Source organism: Leptonychotes weddellii, chromosome 5 (assembly GCF_054177405.1).
Source record: "Leptonychotes weddellii isolate Sample4059 chromosome 5, ASM5417740v2, whole genome shotgun sequence".
Lineage (NCBI taxonomy): Eukaryota > Metazoa > Chordata > Mammalia > Carnivora > Phocidae > Leptonychotes > Leptonychotes weddellii.
The window spans coordinates 117,446,437-117,462,475 of NC_138373.1; the positions used below are offsets into that span (position 1 = coordinate 117,446,437).

Sequence of the window (16,039 nt, forward strand, 5' to 3'; positions counted from 1 at the left end):
GACCATATGCACCCCAATGTTCATAGCAGCAATGTCCGCAATAGCCAAACTGTGGAAAGAGCCGAGATGCCCTTCAACAGATGAATGGATAAAGAAGATGTGGTCCATATACACAATGGAGTATTTCTCAGCCATCAGAAAAGATGAATACCCAACTTTTACATCAACATGGATGGGACTGGAGGAGATTATGCTAAGTGAAATAAGACAAGCAGAGAAAGTCAATTATCATATGGCTTCACTTATTTATGGAACATAGGAATAGCATGGAGGACGTTAGGAGAAGGGAAAAATGAAGGCGGGGAAATCGGAGGGAGAGATGAACCATGAGAGACTATGGACTCTGAGAAACAATCTGAGGGTTTTAGAGGGGAGGAGGGTGAGGGGATGAGTTAGCCTGGTGTTGGGTATTAAGGAGGGCACGTACTTCGTGGAGCACTGGGTGTTATACAAAAACAATGAATCATGGATCACTACATCAAAAACTAATGATGTATTTTATGGTGACTAACATAACATAATAAAATTAAGTTAAAAACAAAAAAACAAAAAAACTCAATGGCCAACAACTCATCACATAGCCACTCCTAGTAGAGCTTTAGGTTAGGAAGTATAGTCTTTTAGCTGGACCAACAATATGCCCAACTAAAATTCAGAGTTCTCTTACTGAAAAAGGGGACTTATCAATGCTTATAGATTGTATTGATGGGTATGTTATTTGCATATGCTTCACAAGAGTTAGGTCATTAAAAAAGTTGTTTCCCTTTTCTCTCATTCCATTTTTATTCCAGTTCTAAGCTAACACTTAATAATTCCATGTAAGTTTATATCTTATTCTTAGCTCTCCAATTAGATTTGGTTTCACGGAAGATTTGGTAGGCCTACAGGTCTAGTGTAGGGCAGGTGATGCATCAAGAAACAAACTGCATCCAGATAGTACTGTAGTGCAACAATAAACTTTTTATATGGTAGTGGGTTAGATCAAGTATGACCCTTCACCCAGCCTAATGTTATAAAGATGTACAGTTCTCAAACTACTTGATCTGATTCCTCATGGGCTTCTTCAATTACTGAACTTGGACATTTGTGACGTACAAGAAAGGCAGTAGGGAGCTGCATCCAGTCATTTGTATCCCTAGCACTGTTTGCTTCATAGATTAATGGTAAACTAAAGTGAAAGTAGTTTAAACTGAGTCATCATCTCATCATTCTTTGAACTTGGATTGGATTTTATAAACTGGCTCAGCTCCAAAAGAAAAAGATTATGCTCCACATATTTCCAGTAGTTTTTCTGTACTCTCTTTCCTACCACATTTTGTATCATTGGGCCAGCATGGCCCATGTACATATGATCAGACCAAAAAGAAAAGCTGATAATGCTTCAGCTCTGTTCAATGCTCCTATTTAAGGTTATCATTCAGTGTCATCTGTCCTTTTATTCAACAAATATTCACTGAGCATTGATGATGTACTAGGCACTGTGCTCTGTGCTAGGAATATAGCAAAGAACAAGTTCTTAAAGGTCTTATCAGGCATGCCTTTCCTGAAAGTCCCATCCAAAGTAGTTTCCCTCAACCACCCTCTATTCTCTCCTTCTGCCTTTTATTTGTTTTATTCATATCAACTTTCAACAATCTATTTGTCACTTTTTCTTTTTAGTCTTAACTCTATGTTCCATGAGGGCCAGAAGATTCCCTCTGTTCCTTTCACCATTGCATCCCCAGTGTCTAGCACAGTGTGTTACATAAACCCTTAAATATTTGACTAACATAATGGACCCTCAATTCATATTTGTGGTTTTCTGATCAGAGTTCAGAACTTAAAATAAATAAATTCCTCCCAAAAAAAGCTTTGAGAAAAATCTCTTTACTAATTGAATCATTCAGTTAGTAAATCAAATCATCATTTTCCACAATAATTCTAATTACTAGTATGTGCTTTATATAAAACAAGATATTGGGAGATTAGAACAACCTAATCTCCCACTATCATTCTTACGTTTGCCAAACACTGTCAGACTTTATTTCCCAGCAGGTGGCGCTCCAGAGTAAAGCTGAACATACTACTACTACCCACCCTCTCTTACTCAAACCCTCCACTCAAGACTTTTCTTAATTGGTTATAGATTAATTGGTAAGTGGTTACCAATGAGAAAAGTCTTCCATATTTTTCTTTCTAATAAATTCTTCACACTCTTACGTGGCATTTAGATAATCCTTGTTGCAGGAGAATCCCTAAACAAACTCAGATGTGCCATACAAAAAATTCTAAGGAAAGAGTTAAAAGTAAAAACTTCCGTGTTGCATTCCAACAAAATTTAGAACTGAGGAGAGGTGAAACGTAAAAGCAAGATCAAAGGCAAGGAGAAAGAAAATTGCCTCAACTCATTTAGAGATCTGACAAACTTGAATTAAGCAATTGACAGTCTAGGTTATCAAATTAAAAAGTTCTCCAAAACAATTTCGCTGACTTCCTATTATATCAGATGGTCAGAATATGCAATTTTACACATATTCACTATTTTATTAGCTGTTTTATGGAAGTGTGATTGTAAAGTTTTATATGTATGTATATGGGAAGTATCATATATGAGACTTTAGGAAGCACTCTAATATACGTTAGCTTATTTCATATTTGATCTTCACATCAATCCTGTCAAGCATGGCAAATTTTTTTATGTCCACATTAAAGCTGACTCAGAGAGATTAGGTGACTTAAGTGAGGTAATTAGCTAGTAAACTGCACAAGAGGAAATAGAACACAAAACTTTTGACAACTTCGATGCTCATTTTTCTATATCATATTAACATTTCTTTTTATGCATCTAAGATTTCTTCTATAGTATTTGAATTGAAGTCACAGATTTCGCTTTTGCATTTTGGAAAAAAATTTTACAGGTACATATTTAGTATACTAGTTAAGAAATTATGCATTCAGGAAAAACAAAATCTCTCTATTCCCCCTCCAAAAAGTCTCTCAGACTCTGCTTAGAATTTCCATAACACCCATTCTTCTAGGCTTAAGGTCCATTATAATAGTAATAAGTTATTTGGGGAAAAAAGTAACTTAAACCATTTTCACCCAATATTTGAGCAAGAATTAGTTTATTACATTATCAACATTAATTACTTAGCAAAAGCCTAGGAAAATAAGGCAGAAGACTTGGCAATCTTGTTGGCGAGAGTAGAACATGGTCATTAATAGATTCTGGAAAGAAATAAGACACCAAAGAGTATATACTGGATGATTCCACTTTTGGAAAATTCAAGAATAGGCAAAGTTAGTCCATGGTGAGAGATATCAGAGCAGAATTTACCTTTGTAAGATTATCTCTAGGAGGAAGCATAACGGAGCCTTCTGAGCTCAGAATATCCTGATGATTTTTACACAGGTGTATAGCTTATCAGAAGTCACAGAACTATATATTTAAGTGTGTGTATTTCTCTATATGTAAGTTATGTCTTGTTTTAAAAAATAAATTTTTTAAAAAGCGAGAGTTCTGAAGTCAGATCTGACCAACCAAAGGTCTGCCATTTATTAGTTTTAAGATCCTACATGTTACTTAACTTCTTCAAGCCATAGAAACCTCATCTGGAAAATTGGGTAATAATAATAGCTACCTTATGGGGTTGTTGCTTGGATTAAGAGAGCTGGCACACTTAGTGTTCAATAAATTTAACAGTCATGATTATCATTGTTATTACTACTAATATAAGTAGGAGACAAAAGAGAGGAGCCAAATTCCACGTGTAAGACTAGATTAAGTGGAATATCACAAAAGGGCAACCCTGAAAGCCTGTAGACAGAATTAAAGTATGTTGCCTGAAACTTGAGAGAGAGTGCTAGAATAATCTGGTAAATTTAGGCTCTTGAAGCCAGATTACCTGAGTTTGAATCTAGACTCTACCACTTCCTACACATGTGAAGCTGTCCAAATTCCTTAACCTCTATATGAAAAGTGGGGATATTAATATCTACTTTATATAGTTTTTGCAAAGGAAAGATACGTGTAGAGAAGGGAAAAATAATAACTTTGTTTTAGAACTAGTAATTTAAATACCTGTGGAATATTTACCACTAAGATAAAATAACAGCAGTAAGTCTTTCGTCTTGGCTGGGTCATTCTCATCATTTATGTCTCTATTTAAAAGTCATATGCAAAGATGGGGAGCCGGCTGGCTCAGTTGGTGGAGCATGTGACTCTTGATCTCAGGGTTATGAGTTTGAGCCCCACGCTGGGTGTAGAGATTACTTAAAAATAAAAGCCTAAAAACAAATAAGTAAATAAATAAATAAATAAATAAATTATTGTATACTAAGAGAAGTCTTATGAACTATTCTATCTAAAGTAGCATTTTAGTTTCCTAGGGCTGCCATAACAAATTAGTACAAATTGGGTACCTTAAAACAACAGAAATTTGGGAAGGTGGGTGGGGGTATGGGGTAATTGGGTAATGGGCGGGCATTGGAGAGGTCATGTGAGCACTGGGTGTTATATGCAACTGATGAATTATTGAACTCTACATCTGAAATGAATGATGTACTATAGGTTGGCTAATTGAATTTAAATTAAAAAAAAAAAACAGAAATTTACTCTCACAGTTCTGGAGTCTAGAAATCTGAAATCAAGGCCCTTGCTCTCTCCCAGGGCTCTAGGGAAGAATCTCTCCTTGCTTCTTCTAGCTTCTAGTGATTGCTCGCAATTTTTTATGTTCTTTGACTTACAGATCCGTACTCTAATCTATCTCCTTCATACGTTTTTCTCCCCTGTTTATCTGTGTCTCCATTTCTCTTTCATAAAGACAGGAGTCATTGGATTAGGACCCACCCCAATCCAATATGATTTCATCTTAACTAATCATAACTGCAAAGAACATATTTTCAATAAAATCACCCTCAGATTCTGGGTGGATATGAACTTTTGAGGAACACATTTAACCTAATATAAGTAACATTTACTAATAAGATGAAAATAAAGTAGCCCAATACATAATAACAATTCTCTATTAAAAACACTTATTTTCTTCATAGCACAATTTGATTTTTTCACTTCTTTATTATCTGCCTCTACCAACTAGAATCCTAAGCTTCCTGAAGGTAGGAATCAAGGTAGTGCCTGGCATTCAGTTGAGGTTCAAAACCATTTATAATAAATTAATTAGTTGATTTTGACTGGGAGAAATAAGGAAAGACAATTCAGTATAAAATAAAAAGTTCTTAGCTATTGCCCTAGGAACTTTCTTACCACTTTCAAGTCATATTTTTACTGTAATTGGTAGATAACCAAAATAAATCAGTTGAATACTGAAAAGGTAAGCTGATCAACCAAGTGTTCCAGCCACAACATGGGGAATTTAAATGACATTCTGAGTCCTGGGATTTATAAGCATTCCTTCAGAGGTCACGGCAATATTGGGAGAGGAAATTGGACAGAGAACAAATGGCCTCTACGTCCCACTTGCACCTTTGCTTCAACAATTCTCATTTATTTTATGTAGTTTTTGTTTGGGGAAAATAAATAGCTTTTTTTTTTTTTTTTTTTAGTGTAAAAATCACCGATCTATAGGGAAGCAAACAGTTCATCAGATTGGTTTTTTCCTCTTATTTTGTATAAGTAGATATTCTCTCTTTATTATTATATTATTATTTACATTTAAAACATTTTTTAAATTAACATATAATGTATTATTTCTTTCAGGGAGTAGATATTCTCTTACAGTAAAAATAATTAATTGCTATTTGGTATTGCCTTCTTGATAATGAGAGCTAATGTATACCTTCACACCTATGGAATGTTTAGTTGAGTTCTAAGAGTAAAACAATCTTTTGGTTGGTTGATTTTTTTTTTTTTTTTTTTTTTAAAGATTTTATTTATTTATCTGAGACAGAGACAGAGAGCACATGAGAGGGGGGAGGGTCAGAGGGAGAAGCAGGCTCCCTGCCGAGCAGGGAGCCCGATGCGGGACTCGATCCAGGGACTCCAGGATCATGACCTGAGCCGAAGGCAGTCGCTCAACCAACTGAGCCACCCAGGCGCCCTGGTTGATTTTTTTTTTAACTCATAAAAACCACTTTCAATCCACATCACAGATTTGTAAATTCACCCTGATGTTTGAACCCCAACCCCTTACATAGTGTTGTATAGCTAAAAGAGCATGAATTTAGGAGTCAGATTAAACTGGGCTTGAAATTATCTTAGTTATTTCCTATGCGTGATCCTAGGTAAGTCATTTCTTTTAGTTTCTTATGTGCAAAGTAGGGATAATGATACCTACTTCATAAGATTATTATGAAAATTATAGAAACAAATGATGTTTAAAAGCACCTTGCACATAGCAGGTACCAAATAAATGTTAGTTTCTTTCCCTCAAATAGTATATTCAAAACTTTTTAAAAGGACTTGTCATCACCCTTTTTCTAATCTCAACTTTCTCATGTTGAAAAAAGTTGGTATTCTATTTATTACTTAATAAAATTAAAATTTTCTTATATTTTTCTTTCTATATATGCCTAATTGAAAGTTATCTTAAATCAGTAAGTGATTAAAGGTCTTTCTAAAAACATAATTCAAAGAGATTAAATAATAGAATATTTATAGCTCAAAGAATATACATTGTCTATCTTGATTTACACAGGAGTTTTTGAAACTGGCATAAATATCACGAATGGGCATAATGCCCTATAAACAGATGGATGTGAATGCTCAGGTGCCAAAAATCCAGCCTGGCTACAGTTCATGTAGAATGTTAAAATGGTGACAATTCTTGTAATTGGTCATCTGTTCCTAGTAACAACTAAGTCTATCAGAAATAGAAAACAAATTCTGAAATACAGAATGTTCATTCAACCTTGAGTAGGAATTTATAAATATTTCATATTCAAATATTTTTTTAATATTTTAAGGTCTATCAATGCATATCTGATGTAGACAATCTTCTTTCCATGGTTGTAGCTGAAAAAATACCAACATAAGGGGTGCCTGGCTGGCTCAGTCAGTAGAACATGTGACTTTCGATCTTGAGGTCATGAGTTTGAACAAAATGCTGGGTGTAGAGATTTAAAAAAAAAAAAAAATCAACCTAAGTTGTTGGTTTATAAATAGTTTGGCTCTTCTAGTGTCTCCTTTCTAGTTCAAATTTAGCGGGGTAATTCTTAAAATCAACAGGCAGAGATCCCTAAATTATGCAGTAATTATATTTACAAAGATATAACAATGAGGATGTTCATTTTAATGGTATTTACAATAGAGAAAAACTGGAAAATACTTAAATGATCAACAACAGAGGACCAATTAAATAAATTGTTCTAGCTATACAATGGCTAAATTATGCCATATCCAAACTACACTATGCAGCCACTAACATTATGTGGTAGAAAATATTTAAATGGGAAATGATCATCATCCTTTACCATGAAAATATATAACACAAATGATTATACAAATTAATGTTTCAATCAATGATAAACTAAATAGATTTGGGAGCTCTTTATTCTATATTCAGAATCTATTTCTCATCACCTTCTCTATTATTGCTCTGGTCCAAGTCATTATCTCTGTTAACCTGGACTATTGCTATAGCATCCTGACTGGCCTCCCTGCTTCTGCTTCTTGCCCTGCTCAGTCAGACCTTAACAAAATAAATCATGTCCCCGCTCTGCTCCAAATCTTTCAACAGCTTGTTATCTCAGTTAGAGTAAAAGTCAAAATTACCAAAATAACTTACAAAGACTATGTCATTGAAACCTGCACCTTTCTCCACAAGACTCTCTCACCTCATGACCTCCCTTAGCTTGTCTCCTACTGCACTACCACTTGCTCATTCCTTTCCAGTCTTACAGGTCTTCTTGCTGGACCTTGAATACACTAGGACTTGGCATTTACAGTTTTCTATTGCCTGGAATGCTCTTCCCCCAGATCATTAATGACTCATATTCTTTCTTTCTCCAGTTTTCATTTAGTCAGCTTTTCAGAGAGGACTTCCTTTTATCCTATTTATTATTGCAACCCTCCCCCTACACACACACCCCTACCCTGAACTCCCTTTATTTCTTCTCTGCTTTCTCTTTCTTCCTAGTACTTAACCACATCTAACGTAACAAAATTTTGCTTATGTATTAGGGTCTATTGCCTGCCTCACTCTCTCTAGAGTTGATTCCATAAAGCACCTTTGCTTCCTGAGTTTTGCTAACCGAGGTATGTCCACCTGGCACATAGTAGATTGCTAGAGAGAGGGTAACATGAGAAGACCTTTCATTCAATAATCCAGTTTCTCAAGGCCAAGAATAAGTTGTGAAATTAAACAGAGCAATTTAGGAGGGTTGAAACTTAAGGTCTGTATTTACATAGCCATCATTATTATTATTTTTTTACTAAGAACTGTCACAATGAGAATTTATCTGTTTATCAATTTCATCCACTAATCAGGTGGCCAACCTAAAAATCCAAACCAGAAGTCTAAAAAAAATCAAGTTAGTTTGGCTTTCTTAACTGTTGTAAAGTTTTTAAGGAGAGAAGGGCTATTAAATCTGTTGTGATAGATTAAGTTGAAAGGTTCTTAGTCAAATTTCAGTTTCCACATTATAAGAATATGTAAACTACAAAAGCTTGATTAAGCACATTGAGATTTTTTTTTTTTATTTGAGAGAGAGAGAATGAGAGAGAGCGAGTACATGAGAGGGGAGAGGGTCAGAGGGAGAAGCAGACTCCCTGCCGAGCAGGGAGCCCGATGCGGGACTCAATCCAGGGACTCCAGGATCATGACCTGAGCCGAAGGCAGTCGCTTAACCAACTGAGCCACCCAGGCGCCCAAGCACATTGAGATTTACCTGCTGTACTTTTTAGATTCCACAGTCATAAGCTTGTCTGACAAATGTGAAATGTGTGTGGTTTTCTTCCCCCTAGTTATTTGTCTAGTGATTATTAATAATCAGGCCAACAAAGCAGTTATTTGGCATAACACTAGGTTTCCTTTGCTAAAGCATAACTTTTTATTAATGAGGTCAAAAGAATATTCTACTGAAACTATGATAATTCATAGCTGATACCATTAACTTATAGAAAATAAGACCTAGGGCCACTTATTAAAATTTCATCCTCTTATTCAATCTGAAAAAAAACTTCTTCTTAGAAAGTCTGAATTTATATCTGTTGATTAGGAAAATAACAAAAATTATAATTTAACTAATACTGATTTCTGAATTTTTAACATATCTATACATTTTAATTTGGACTATGGGAAAATATGCTAATGACAACTCTTATAGTTATATCATCAAATAACTTCCCAAATAAAACCTTAATAAGCATAAGAATTCTTAAGAATTCTTGCAGAAAAGATTAGAAGTTGTGTTTGTTGCAGTAGACTTCTAGAATTTTCATTATACATCCTGCACTTCTACAGAAGGCCAGTTTCATGGGCATGCAACCTGTGCCGGAGTGTAGGCCTCTGTGCTTGGTTGTATAATCAGACTTACTAATTAACTACCTGATACCCTTTTTAAAGTAAGGATTGTTTGGCTTTGAGAAGATCATATATAGAAGAAGTAAATTTCCATGGAGAATGTGTGTAGGTAGAAGAAAGGCATAGTGAGGAGAAATATGGCAGCAAAAAATTCTGGGAAGCTGGAAGTCAGTATGAACTGCTCAATCTGTCTCCACTACATACGGTTCTAAACTTAAAATTTCACATGAACCTCCAGCTCTGCCCAAAGTTAATGGGTCAATGTTTCCCTTGATCAGGAAAAACTGAAGGAGCACAGTGTCTATAGATCACATTATTCTGCATCAGGTTAATTGGCTAATAGTCCTTCTTCAACTTTCTATAATATTTATAGTTAAAGTTGTTGGGTCCCTAGGCCTTGATAACTTGTGTAGTACCTGATTTCTCCAAGATTGGGGTTTATCTTCTCCCATCCCCAATCTCCCATAGAATTGGAGTGCTCCTGCAGGAAAGAAAGTACTTCTCAATGACAAGGACCTAAAATGATTGGGGTAGGAGTCAAAGATTAACTTGTTTTCCTAAGGACATCTTAGACACAACTGATTCTGACATATGATCTAGTTTAGCATCAGTAGCTGAGGGCATGTGTAGTTGGGTAAAAACAGGGGATGTGTTACCTTAGTTACTCAAAGATTAAGTCTATCAGACAGCAGAGTTCTCATGGTTGCTTTTAAAATACAATGCTCCTATTTTAATAGCCAGAATGTTTCTACTGCTATGTTTAACATTTATGCAGATTAGGGGGGAAAAATTAGAATGCCGCCCTTTCATCTGCTTATCTTTTGAATCTTTAGACTGTTGATATAAAAGCAAAAACCAGGTGCCTGGCTGGCTTAGTCCATAGAGCATGAGATTCTTGATCTCAGGATCATGAATTTGAGCCCCATGCTGGGCTTAGAAATTACTTAAAAAAGAAAAAAAAAGCAGAAACATTTTGGAGTCAATGTAAAAAAAAAAAAAAACAACATTCTGGGGCTAAACTTAATACTCTTCATGACCAACTTTTTATATCTAAAAGCTGATGATTACCAGTTTGGCTACACATTTTTTTTCAGGTAATAGAATCTCAGATGCTACAGAAGAAGGAAAAATGGTGGAAAGCTTGACTTTTCTCCTTTCCTAGCTAAGGGAGGCATACTATATAAACACTTTTCAAACTTTGTACATTATAGTATGTACGTATATATATATATACATACACACACAACATTCACACTTCACTTCTGACACTTCTAGTCACCAAATGTGTGGGTTTTTTCCCCCACACTAAGCAATTCTCCAATTCTCTGTGGACAGCAACAGGTGTCCTACAATTCAATTTAATTCTGAGAGTATCGACCCGGAGACAGCATCAGATTCCATAGTTTAAAGGCTCAGTCCCACAAACATGCCCCCACTTCATATGCCAATCCCAAGTTCAGGTTGTTACCTATGCTTTGAACAACTCACTATAAATTGAGGTTCCCACAATCCCTTCCTTGGGTTCAATTAATTTGCTAGAGTGGCTCACAGAACTCAGGAAAACAGTTTAATAGATCACCAGTTTATTATAAAAGGATATACAACTCAGGAACAGCCAGATGGAAGAGACGCAAAAAACAAGGTATGGGGGGAGGGGCATGCGCCACCCTCCCAGCTTCCATATGTTTACCAACATGAAAGCCCTCTGAACCCCATCCTTTTGAGTTTTTGTGGAGGCTTCATTACAGTAGACAGGATTGATTAAATCATTGGTCATTGGTAATTGAGCCAAGCTCCAGCCCCTCCCCTCTCCCTGGAGGTTGGGGGGAGTTGGGGGCGGTGGGGGGTGGTGGTGCTGAAAGTTCTGTTCAAGGTTCCCCTGGCAGCCAGCCCCCATCCTTAGGGGCTTTCCAAAAGTCATCTCATAAACATAGTCTTAGGTGTGGTTTACAGGGGATCCTTATGATTAACAAGACAACTTTATCTTTCTTATCACTTAGAAAACGCCTAAGGGTTTTAGGAACTCTGCCAGGAATGGGGATAGAAACCAAATACATATTATTAAAATTACAATATCTCAATAGTATAATATTGAGATATACAAGTTATACATGTATCAATCAAACAAAAAGTGCTAGTGAAACAGTTACTTCATGAAAAATCATTATGTTGACAAATAAGAACTGGATCTTTGTCCTTGGAAAATGCATAGTCTGTTTTTGGGAGCTAAAACAGACAGGAGACAGCATCTACTAAGTGTTAAATAAGTGCTAAGAAAATAAATTCAGAATAGGAAGGGGAACACTGTAGACTGGGATTGAAAGGAAGAGTTTTATGAAAAAAATTAGTTAAAATTTTTTTAGAAAATCAAACATGCTATTTTCATGTTAGTAAAAGAAGTATATAAAATGTTTAAGTTTATGAAACATTTGTGACCCTTCAGTGAAAGATATGGTATCTAAAGTTACAAAAAGTTGGGGCACTTGGCTGGCTCAGTCAGTAGAGCATGCGATTCTTAATCTCAGGATTGTGAGTTCAAACCCCACACTGGGTGTGGAGCCTACTTAAAAAAAAAATTAAAGTTAGAAAAAGTTGCCTGTTAATACTGATTCAAAAGTACAAACCAATGGATTGAAATATAATTTTGTCCTTAAAAAATTAAAACAGAAAGCAATTTGAAAACGGAAGAGAAATATTGTTACTATTATCTTTATGACTCGTTGTAATTGTCTAGTTACTTTTTTAAAAATTTAGTCATGTCTTAGGAACATAAAGATTAGAAGATTTTACTTTGCAGAATAACAGGCATTGCATATAAATTGATAAGGTTTGACTTTAAACAAATTTATAATAAAGTTAGTGATACTTGCAAAACAGATGGAATGAAGCAAAAATAAGATGAAAGAATCTAAATTATTTTAATTTTATTGAATGAACTCATAAAATTCTATTTTTCTAACTACTCATACTAACAAATGCTTGTTAAGCCTGCATTCAATTTATAGCATGAAGTCAGTCATCTATCATGTTTTCCAATTTATCTTATTTTGGATTTCTAACATAACTTTTAACACCAGCACCTATGAACAAGAAAGAAAAGATATAGTATATTTTCTGTGTGACCTACACATGCCAGTATATAAAAATATATACATTTCTAATCATGCCATTTTTTAGTGCCTTTTAAAATGGTAATGCTTCAGAAAAAAATAAAATGGTAGTACTTCATAATCTCAGATGATAAAAACTATATCTATCTATCATGGCTATCATTTAAGTAGATAAAACATAACAGATTTACACCTTCAAGTAGTTATATATAGTGAAGGTATATCATATCCACTCTATTTTTTATAAGCTAAAATAATAATGAATCTTGAGGAGCTCCTGGGTGGCTCAGTTGGTTAAGCATCTGACTCTTGATTTCGGCTCAGGTCATGATCTCAGGGTCTTGAGATCAAGCCCCACATCAGGCTCCATGTGGGGCGTGGAGCAGAAAAGAAATAATGAGTTTTGAAAAAAAAAATAGTAACTTCCTTGACTGCAAAAGCACAAGTATATGTGTGTTTTGTAGGTATGTGTCAATGAGAGCTGTTCCCCTCCATAGGCACTTGGCTATCTCCCTCACCTCTTCAGGTGTTTGCTCTGGTCTAATTTCATTGAGACTCACCCTGATTAGCCTATTTACTAATGAAACCTATCCTCCTCCTCATATTTATATCTCCCTTTCTCTGGCCTACTTTTTCTTGTATAGCATAAATCATTTCCTAACATAGTATATAATTTATTATGTTTATTATTTATCATCGATCTTTTCCTGCTAGAATGTAATCTCCACATAGTCAGGGATCTTCATCTGTTTTACTTACTGGCATGTGGCAAGAGCCTATAATAAAGCCTGAAACATAGCAATCACTCAATAAAGATCTGTTGAATTAAAATGGAATGAAAGGAATGAGACCAGAAGCAACAAAAAATCAGTTTCTATGAAGATATAACTATACATAGCAATATGCTACTTTTTGTAAAGACAAGGTAACTGTGTTTCTTGGAGGGGGCTGTTGATTTTGAATCTATACATATGTCTATATCTATCTATCTGTCATCTATCTACTTACCTATCTACCTGTCTCCCTACCTGTCTATATAGGGAGTCTTTAAGCAATATTAAATTCATAGCTGACATAGCTGACACCAAAATCCCCTGTCTATCAAATGAACTTGTGCAACCTCATTTCCTGCAGATCACTTGCTCAAATATTACCTCCTTAGGTAAGTCTTCACTGACCACCTTATGGAAAAGAGTACCCTATCCCATTGTCACTCTCTAGCCCTTATCTTCCTTCATTTCCTCCATGATTCTTATCATTGCATAATATTATGATAAATATTTGTTTATTGTCTATCTCCTCCAGGAAAACAGGGAACTTATCTGCCTTCCTTACTGCTCTATTTCCCTGCATTTGGATCAGTGCCTGGGACATAGTAAATATTTGTCAGCATGAATGCACTGGGAATTTGCATGCCCTCATGTTGTTCTTCATATGAGAATGATCCAATTGTTTGTCCCCAGATCTGAAGTTGCTAAGCAATCATTTGTATTGTATTATTCTCTCACTAATAAACAAAGAATAATTCTTCATGCTCCATACCATATTGAGTGAGATAGTTAAAAGTTTTGAACAGGTATATGCTAGATATTATTCCATCAAATATCAATGAAATTCACTACTGATCTGGAAGATTAAATCTTAAATCATATTAAAGATTTTATTTATTTATTTGAGAGAGAGCGAGCAGGAGCAGGGGGAGGGGCAGAAGCAGACTCCCTGCTGAGCAGGAAGCCTGATGCGGGGCTTGATCCCAAGACCCCAGGATCATGACCTGAGCTGAAGGCAGATCCCTAACTGAGTCACCCAGGCACCCCTAAATCTTACATCATATTAAATACAAGTTTTAGATTTACTCTTTGCTCTTTTCTGGGTGAAACTATTAATTTTATTGAATTTGAAGTAAACACATTGATCTAAAATTCCGTGAAATTTCATTTAACTTAAAAACTTAAACAAGGCCAATGTAAAAAGTAAAGAGGTAGTTTAGGTCCCTTTGCTCTTTAATCCTACTTTTTGGTTTAAAATCTGGGCTGGGTGACAATAGCAGGATTGAATGACATAGCTGCCTGTCTTTGTAATGGATGGCAAATGTAAAAAGGAGCAGGACTTTAAAAACTACATTCTGTAAAGAGTGTTGCTTACTTTATTGTCTGGACCCCAGAATCTTCATCAAAACTGTCAGTTATGGATACACCTCTAAAATACTTGTAAGGATGTTCATAAAAGAGAGTGATGAATAATTAGAGAAATCACATTTTTTATAAGTAAGCATAAATTTTTTTTAAAGATTTTATTTTTTTATTTGAGAGAGAGAACAGGAGCGGCGGGGGGTGGGGGGGGAGGGAGAAGCAGACTCCCTACTGAGCAGGGAGCCCGAGGAGGCAGGGCTCCATCCCAGGATCATGACCTGAGCTGAAGGCAGACACCCAACTGACTGAGCCACTCAGGTGCCCCAAGCATAAATGTTTTTAAGTATTTGTCTTCAAATACTTAAAATGTTTCAAACTCGAGAGAATAAATAAGAAATGTCCTTATTATTTTCAATAACTATCCCCAACAATACCAGGTAGAACTTTGTTTTTTTCAGAGGGTGGCTCCTTTAATGATACCATACATATATATTCTATGATTTTCAGCCACTTAATTAAAACATAACAACCTAAGATTAAAGAATCAGTCTTGTTAACTTGAAAGCTTCAGCCTCTAGCTCAATTCAAAACTCATCTCCCCTTCTTCCACTTACCCACCAAACCCAATACAGGTAAAGCTCTAGTGACTCTGGAGGGAGTGGGGGAGTATCTGGATCTCAGACACCTGTTTTTCCTCCCTCTTCTAGATATAGTGCCCTTGTTTATCGCAAAGAGAAGGGACAAAGAAAAGGGCAAGGTCTTCCTTACTTGAAAGAAAAAAGGGCACATGTTTCCTTACTTGACTGGGTAAGAATGCAATCTTCATTAACTGGATATTGATAATTTCTATGTGACAGTGTCCAAAAGTTGTGTTCCAGCTTACTGGACCACTTTCATTCTTCTTGTTGCAATGGTTCCCTCTTGCTGTAGTCAGCCCTCATACTGACAGAATGGCTCAAGCCTTTCCTGGGATTCGCACCACACATAGGAAACTTTATTATTCTTGCCACACTAAATGATGGGCATAGGGCTGCTTCCCTGCTGTCCTGGTGTCCTCTCAGTCTATCATTGTTCAAATCCTTTTTCTCCTCCTGCACTCTAGGAGATGAGCAAGTCCTGTGGCTAAGCAAATGTCCAACAGAGAAAAGATGTGTCTCCCCCTGTTTTAGAAACCCAATCTTTAGAAGTGACTCTCTTCAAGCACTCTTCATGCCAACTACATATTGGGAACAGCTTGTTCATAAACACTGCTTTCTCCAACAGTTCTCCTTTTTATCTCTCTCTCTCTTTTTTTGTTTTTTGACTAAGAGTGGATAGGAGTGATAGTGGTGGTAGT

At 35.8% G+C, this 16,039-nt stretch overlaps 1 protein-coding gene across 39 annotated transcripts in view; it reads right to left on the bottom strand.

The window, feature by feature from the left end:
* Window positions 1-16,039, bottom strand: part of LOC115940598 (uncharacterized) — a 404,464-nt gene that overhangs the window by 375,762 nt on the left and 12,663 nt on the right. For 5 of the 39 annotated variants that reach the window (XR_014145777.1, XR_014145778.1, XR_014145776.1 and 2 more), the window contains exon 3: window positions 9,878-9,942. The exons of the other annotated variants lie outside the window; for them this stretch is intronic. Coding sequence is in view for 2 of the 5 variants with exons in the window: in XM_081822072.1 (XP_081678198.1) it covers window positions 9,878-9,942 (65 nt within the window). In the remaining 3 variants the exon portion in view is untranslated. The remainder of the gene's footprint in view (window positions 1-9,877; window positions 9,943-16,039) is intronic. 39 annotated transcript variants of the gene reach the window in all.